Below are 9,112 nucleotides of genomic sequence, written 5' to 3' on the forward strand. Positions count from 1 at the left end.
AGCTTCGCAATTGTTGTAAAATTCTTCAATATGATTAATTTATACATTTAGATTCAATGAGGAACAAATTAATCACATTAAAGAATTTTACAACAACTACAAAGCTACTTTTTCTGTTGAATGCAGTCATTGGTGAATCTTATTTCAAAGAATAGATATTATAACTAATGAATGTTAATAATAATTGAAAAGTTAATAAATTCCGACTAATTTTAACGTCAATAAACATATATCGATCTCATTTCCAGAAATTAAAGGAGATATTAAAGATGCAAATTTAAATCAACATTAACAGAATTTATCATTGCAAATTTATATCGCAACGCGTAATATCGATAATACAATAAATCTTTTATATTGAATTTCGTAAATTTGAAATTTATAGAGAAACATCAAATAAAACATAATTGATTATAATTATCTGGTGACTAATTGCTGCGTTTAATTGCCCAAACATATTTTATAAATCCGGCAATGTTAGTTATAATTTTTAAAAAATTAATATTAGGCAAATGATTTATCTACTTACTCGTTAACGAAAAAGGCTCTAAATCGTTAGTGTAGAAAATATACGCCATGATAGTGCCTATAATTACAACTAATGCATTGCGAGACAGACCAAGAAACCATCCTATTTTTTGCAAAATTGTTCCCGTACGCTGTCCTGGTATATTCTATATAATATAGAAAAAAATCAGATTTCCTTCTATTATGTAAAATTAATCGCCTTTTTATAAGAGGAAGATGTTAAAAAGAGCTGATTTTTACCTAAAAATATAAATAAAGAAATAGGTTCTTTTTGTATTTTTTTCCCTTTTTTAACATTTTCTTTTAAATAACGAGCGAATTAAATTTTTAGTTTTAAAAGAACTTGCACTTTTGATGCTGATAGAATTTATACCTTGAGCAAAATTAATACAATGATTGTACCAACTCCCAACAATGTATCCGAATACCGAATCTCATTACGATACTTATAAATCGCGTATATAGAATCCAGAAAACTTTCAGCTGTATGACGAATACCCAGGAGCGACTTGAATTGGGAAAACGCTATGTTAATCGCTGCGGCTGAAGTAAAGCCAGTAATTACAGGAAGCGATATAAAATCCAGCAAAGACCCTGAAAATAAACAAACAGGATGCACAATGTAGCAACAATATTTTGCCATTTAAATTCTGAAATGTCATAACATATCACTTTCTTATTTATTAAAAGTGACAACTCAAAAAATGCAGGAAAAGAAAAAAATTATTTTTCAACTTGACAGAAAATTATTGATTAATCAAATAATATCGGCAAAATGAATATATTTTTAACTTAATCAACTGTCATTTCTGTTTTATAATAATTTAAAAAAAAATCACAATCTTTATAAAATTGCGATGATTTTTTATGATGTTAAGTTAATTCACTTTTAACGATTGATACGATAACGTTTATTTAACTCATTCATAATAATAACACTAATAATTACAAAATCATGCATTTTTTTCTTTATGTTTTGAAGGAAACGATATACTTATTTTTTACTTTTAAGTGAATAAAAAAACGTACCTAAATGAAAAATTCCTAAAAGCGCAATAATGCATCCTTTCAAAAAAGTAATTAATATAGCCATATCAGCACCATATTTTTCGACAAAAGGATAAATCATGATGGCCATAATAACTGTTGGACCAATAGTGACGCTTTTGCATGTACCAAAAATGGTATATGTAAATGATACCATAAATGCCGCATACAGTCCGTACTATAAAATACACAGTGTCATAATATACACAGAGAAATAAAGAAAGGCTATTTTAAAAAAGATATCATTTAAATATGAATTAAAAATCGTGCATATCTCATAATTATCATACAGTATCTTTATAGCGTATTCTAGAGGTAGATATTATTTTTCATGTTATTTCTCAAGTATGAAACTTTTATGTTAGATTTAATTACTCTAATAATAATAATTCCTGTTACTAATCAGTTGCGCAATAAAAAAATTTAATATTAACTCTAAATGCAGTATCAGATCGATGTGCGCGTAATTACGAGCCCGAGTGCGCAGCTTCTACACGATATCACTGGCTGTCTTTGATCGGTTATAATTCGGAAACTACTATGGCCTTAATATTTTCGTATTAGAATTTTTTAATCTGCTTTATTTCTAGAATACACTATAAAAATGGTTAACCATAAAAATTATAACCATATTTTAAAAATAACGCTCCTTTAAGTAATACTTTGGTTCAAATTAAACAGAAAGTATTTTTGAATTGTGCTGAAAACAGATTTATTTGTTGTTTCTTCTCGATTTACTTTCACCGTCAGAGTTACTCTCAAAAATTCTATTTTATCCCTTTGAAATTTATAACAGAGAAACGTTTATCTGTGCTGCGGGATGACTCGATACACGATTAATGCGGCGGCCGCTCTCTTTTTCTTGATATTTACCTCGGGATTTAAACCGGCGAGAGCACTATAAGCAATGCCTTGCGGCACAACAAGGAGACCGACCGTGATGCCGGCCAATGCATCTTGCAACAACCACGTGGGTCTGTATCGCGGCAGCCAGTCAAGAACTGGTAATCTTCGCACAGCATATTTTCGCATGCAGTATTTACTTTTTTTGTACCACTTGACCACTAAAAACAGATTGAGTCTTATTTTTTTGCGATGCACGCATTTTTGTCACGCCTTTTATTTGACAATTGGAACAAGGTGTGATTAAACGTGTCTTTTTCTTTTTTCGCGGGTTGTTTTTGCGCGGGTGTTCTTCGTGAGATCAATATACAATAATTTATCAAAGAAATACATTGATATTTCATGAATATTAAGTAAAAATTTTGTCAAAATATTGGTTATTTCTTTCATTCTATTAAACATCTTTTTTTTATGTAGAGAGAATGATTTAATTAATTGCATATTTATTTTTTATAACAAGTAGAAACTGATTAATTTCTTAGCCTAATAATTTCCTAAACAATCGCAATAATTTCACTTGACATTTGACAAACTACATACTATATGTATAATCAAAAGTTATCACAATATTCTGATAGCATTATTCTACTTAAAATATATAGGCCAAACTGATATGCATTATATTATTTATTATTATTAATTCAACATTTTTATTATATTTTTAAAATTTTATAATTATTTTTAAAATTTTTACTAATTTTATTACAAATTACATTTTTATTTTTATATAAATTGTATTTTCTCTATTTTTAATTCTTCTGTAAATTAAGTTGCTAATTGATTAATTTTTATGTTAAATTTCAAAATAATAAAGAAAGGAAAAGAAATTTATTGATATCTAACACATTAGAGTGAATGCACCATTTGACCACTGCACCTATTTTGGCCACCTTCGCTGTTTATTAGGTTCTTTTAGTTTTGACTGGTTCTAGTGCGCAACAATCATGACACATGCGCGTCGTAATTATTTCTCTTGTTTAATAATGTGACAAGTAACCTCACATTTCCTCTTTCATATTATAAAAAAATTATTTTCTACGGAATACACTCAAGACACAGTTATCTTGTCAAAAAAGAATCCTCAAAACGCAGTAAATAGAATAATTTATCAATAACTGCATATAATACAAGTATAGCAGACAATACTAGTAGCCATCAAGTAATTAGTAATCAGCCTCATAATGATAGGAAGTATATAGGTGGCCAAAAATGGTGTAAAATGGAATTTTTGCAACTATTTAACTTTTTCATTATACATTCGCTTTTTTCCTTAAAACTTTTTTGAAGATTAGAAATTAAGATATTAAACAATGTATTTAAGTAAACAGTATCTCTTTTTTATGTATTATTTAAAAATAATTTTCTTAAAGTTATAAAAATGCTTAAGATGGCCACAGACGGTGCATTCACCCTATATGAAAAGCAATTGCGTGATCAATATTAGAGGAAAATTTTGCAAATTCGGTTGGTACGCACTAATGCATATTAAAGCTATTGTACACTGATTTAATGTATGTAAAAGTAAAATGTAAATGTTTCGAATTATAAAATACAAATTTTATTTAACTGCACAACAAACTGTATCGAGGATTTTATAATTTAATCCGTTTTTATATTACATTAAGCACATATTTTTACATCAATTGTACGATGTCTTTTTGATGTGCACCAATGCGCACTGAGTGCATCCAATTGAATTCGTTACAAGACTGCGTTTCGTTGCACACATAGGACCGTATTCAGAACGCGCTTTTATCGATAAAAGCGCGCTTTTATCTCTGAAATACTATAATATGCATGACACGTAAAGTATAGTATGTTAGCGTGCTAACATCTAACATCGTTGTAAGCGTGTTCTGAATACGGGTCTATATGTGTATTAGGTATCATTTTATCCTTGTCTTCGCAGTGTTAAATAAGGATAAAATGACACATCATGCGCATGACATGTCATACACGTGCAACGGAACGCAACTTAAAACAATATACAGAAAAAAATTCAAATCCCTCATTTACAGGGGATTAATATCGTTTAATATTTTATGAATTCAATTTGATCTGTCATCTATATATAACGTTACTTACTCGTCCACTTAGTCCTTCAATTGAGATCTTGATACAATGAAAAAGAGCAACACGAATCCCTAGTGACTCGTTGGCGAAATGCTCTCCAAATCTGCACGTACAGAGCAATGAAATCCACTTTTGACGAGAAAAATACAGGCGGAAGAGAAAGGAGGAAAATAAACCGTTCTGTTTGCGATCTCGTTTGACACAACTCGAAGTCTTTGCTCACTCACTTTTGTGTCACCGTAATTATCCCGTTTTGATCCAATAAGCTATCTTCTTTAGGTTATGCAAAAAAGTTGTCGCAACTATTCCGCACAGTAATGTGTTTTGTTCTAAAAAGGAATGATAAGCAAATTTCTTCTAGACTCCTTTAACGCCGATAAGCATTAAATGTTCTTCTTGTGAACACAAGACGGTGTCGAACAATAAAACGTGTTCATTTAAATTTAAAACAAATGAATAAAATGACTTCTAAATAATCACTAAAATTACTGATCACAATTTGTTACAATTTCTACTATTATTAATTATAAATTATTAATTATATATATATTAATTAATGAAATACTATATAGTTATATATAAACACATATTAATTATATGAAATTTAACTAGATATTATAAACGTTTAATATTTATATCAACCGATCGGAGAAATAAAAAAATTATACGACGTATATAAATTATGAAAATCAATGTGATTTCAATTCAATAAATTAAAAATTTTTTTAATAAATGCTGATTTAAGTACAATTCAAATTACTTTAGCATTTTTAATTAGATTATCATTTTACAAAATTTAATTTTTACCTGTATTTCACGTATCATAAAATATAATAAAAATCATAAAAATATCCAAGATGATTAATAAAAGAACTCTTTTTTTCTATATTATGCAAATTACAATTTAAAAGAAGATAGACGTGCTCATTTAATGGAACAATGTCTTATGTCTGAACCTGTTCTTCATTCTACATACACACAGCGCACACTAAATGTGAAATTTCATTGATAGATGCTTCATGTTGATTCACTGCGCTCGATTGGACTGAGAGTTTCGAATTAATAGGGTATCGTCATATTGTCAAATCAGCGTTATGTAAACAACTCTTATCACCGGGTGTCATTCCTTTTTGGATAAAAACCGTGCCGAGTTACATCATTATAATCGCGACCGGCCATGCAGATGCACAGAAAGTCATTGACTTTAGAATACTTATCGCATCCTAAAGTCCATTTCACAATGAAGGTACAAAGTATTTCAACACACAGAGATATTCAAGTCGGAGTCTGGTTATCAGTTTGTAAAAATAAAAATAAAATTACATATTGTGTTCTGACTCGAATGGGCACTTTATACGACATTCAAAACAAAAATAGATTATAAATTGGAACGTTGAGAAACATGATTCCTTTGAGTTCACTTTCTTGAATAAATATAACTCTCACTCGTGAATCGCGATCTAATAGCATTCCGGTCGAGTCGGTCTTGCAAAAAGGAAAGCTTCAACTACACATTTAATTGATATGACCGATGTGAAACCGGCTTAAGCGTACGGCTGCTTAAGTGCACAAATATCCGTCGGAGTTACAGTGAAACTTGGAACGAAGTATAATAGCCGGTTAGAAACTTGCTTTATCGCAGTCTTCTCGAGAACGACAGTTCTGTCTCTCCTTCCGTTTTAACTGTAGACGGCAGCGTATCGTTGTCCAGGAGGGGAGATCCGCTATATTAAACTGAATTCACGCAAGACTTTGCTATGCGCAATGAAATTACTGAATTTTGATTATTCGTTATGTAATATCCACGCTAGCGAGTACATTTAACTCGTTTATAATATAATTGCGAATCTACCCTATATGTTATAACTATGCTATCTATGATAGTTTCACGATAGTTCTCGCAATAATTTCGAATTTTATTAGATTAATGCGAATTTGATGCACTATTGCGCACTAAAGCCATTATACATTAGTTTTATCAGTGCAATGTAAAAATAAAATGCAAATATTTCGAATTATAAAATACAAATTTTACTTAACAACATAATAAAGGGTATTGGGGATTTCATGGTTTAATTCGTTTTTATATTTAAATAAAACAGATTTTTATGCCAATTTGTGTACAACGATTTTAGTGCGCACTGAGTGCATTCTCTATAACTTTATAGAGATAAGTAAAGGCGTGCGATTAGCAGGGTAATTAGGAATCATTTTTAGCAATCATTGTGATTATAATTACATACAATCATACACAAATGTCAAAAACTTTTCTCTCAATCGCGCGTTCTGAATTCTTTATCCCACGACAACGAGCGCCAAGTTTTCTCTGTTGTATAAAAATTAAGTGTAAAAATTACCCGATCCTCGCATCGGTTTTTATCTTCGTTTCGAACATCAACATCGTACTCGACTTTTCACGCCGTTCTTATTACTCCACTCCAATCATCTACATTTTCGCGAAACAAAACATGACGTTTTCCGCGAAGTTGTTGGCACAACGGAGAAATTCTGTCCGCTCGGATTCCATAAATCGTGGCCGAATATCGTTCTGGCTCGCCTTTTTCCCGCGAGGACGTCGCGGTGATAAATCATCACGGTTTGCCACCTCGATCGCGTCGTTTCGCGCCACTCCGTAGAAAATGCGCACGGCGAGAGAGCTCTCGATTTCTTTCCCGGTGTCCTCTTCTCCACAGCGGGGGTGACGCGTCGCACGACGCCACCGGGGACCGAAGAACGAGCAACGACGAGGGTGCAACGCCTGCGCGACGTCGGCGTGCGTTCACGGGGGTGCCGACGATGAATGAGCTACCGGCGCTCCTCAGTGCCGCGCGAAACAGCGAAACTCATTGTCGCGACGCTATTCCGTATACGTAAATAAAATATAACAACACACTATTGTACCGAGAGAATATTGTGACCTTTCGGAATTGGGATCCTACTCGATTCAATCATAATGATATTTCGGTCGATGAGCGCAAAGTTCGAAACTATTTTGTGCCATCGATAAGATAATCTCTGAGGTCAAAAAATATATATATCAACTTGATTTGCAACAGAGGTATAAATTGCATTCGTCAGTTTGTTACACATTCAGATTTTTTTTATTTTGCAAGTATCACTTCAGCTATCAATCTTCTCTGAGATAAAAAATTTGACTGGTTTGATAAATCATCAAATGTAAATTGTATTTGAGGTTTGTCATATTTGATCGCGCTGGATTGCTAATTTATCGACATTATTTCATTATAAAACCGATGAAATTATACTAATTAAATATACGAAAATCTAAGAATTTTACTTGAAACCTATTTCATCAATTATTTTATTTGGTCACACACATAATTTTTGTTTAATATGCAAGTTTCGATATCGTTTTTTATTCAATATAAATGATTCATTAATACTCTCTCTCTCTCTAAAATGTTCTTCCATTTTCCAGCTATTTTTAAACTATTTTATATTGTTGCTTTTACATCGAAAAATATATATACATATTTATAGCATTTATCAATGAGATATATGTTTGTTATAATCGTTTTAAACCGATAAATGTAACACTTGTTACATCTTTTAATTGAGAAATTTAAAAATCATGCAATCATTAATTCACATTAAAATAATCCTTGACAAGATTAAGAAAAATATTTGTATTTTAATTTACAATGCTTACCTAATCACATAGAAAATTTTAATTAATATATAAACAAAAGACTTATACGAAAACTACGAGATTTTTATTTTTTGTGCATAATTATCATTATTATTTTTATATTTGATATTTATTCGAAGATTTACGAATCACTATTTTATGTGACTGTGCGCTTTTATTAAAACAATAAATCTCTTTTCTACATCACAAAAATTAAAATAAAAGTTTTGACAATTTAATGCGTAACAAAATTCAATAATTCATGAGTAATAAAAGCTTCAAGCAAAAATGTGGCTAATGTTGATTTTAATATTAATAATATTCTTCGATCACACAAGTGAAAGTTCATAATGGTAGAAAATGATAAAGAAATATTGTCTTCATATTTCCAAGAGATTTAAGTTGCAAAAAAATATTATGTAGGTGCCAAATCATTGAATTTATAAACAGCATAAATGATGGAAGACGTTACTTAAAAAGTTCTTCTGAATCATTGTGCTACGATCCGCTACGGATTTACAGTGACTGCAAGGCCGACAGCATCAAATGCAAAGTGCACAAAAGAAACGCTTAAGGAATGCTTACATTCAAGAAAATAATCACGTTCGAAGGACAATGTGCGGAACGTAATAATGGACGTACGATATAATTTTGTTTTACGTCGTTAATCATTCCCGCGTGTGTTGTCGACGACAAGAAAACTGAGTGAATCAAGACACTTCTTGCGTGCGATTATGAAGGAAGAAGAAGAATAGGACAAAATAAAGCAATCAACGAAATACTGCAAAGTTTTTGTCGTAATGCTGATACAATATAGATCGGTGTCCGAGAACAAATACGGTAACGACCAGCGTGATTACGGGAATAAATTTGCACACGGCGAACAATTAAATCGGTCGTTACCGCAGTGCG

The 9,112-nt window shown here is 31.1% G+C and overlaps 1 protein-coding gene across 1 annotated transcript in view; it reads right to left on the reverse strand.

Moving 5' to 3' along the window:
- The window catches only part of LOC108721471 (sodium-independent sulfate anion transporter), a 10,821-nt gene extending 6,453 nt beyond the window's left edge, over positions 1 to 4,368 (reverse strand). The window contains 5 exon segments of the mRNA XM_018446019.1: positions 526 to 674; positions 902 to 1,122; positions 1,558 to 1,753; positions 2,449 to 2,639; positions 4,311 to 4,368. Coding sequence (XP_018301521.1) covers positions 526 to 674; positions 902 to 1,122; positions 1,558 to 1,753; positions 2,449 to 2,639; positions 4,311 to 4,368 — 815 coding nt within the window.
- Positions 4,369 to 9,112: the final 4,744 nt, after the last annotated feature.

Source organism: Mycetomoellerius zeteki, unplaced genomic scaffold (genome assembly GCF_001594055.1).
Source record: "Mycetomoellerius zeteki isolate Tzet28-1 unplaced genomic scaffold, Tzet1.0 scaffold174, whole genome shotgun sequence".
NCBI lineage: Eukaryota > Metazoa > Arthropoda > Insecta > Hymenoptera > Formicidae > Mycetomoellerius > Mycetomoellerius zeteki.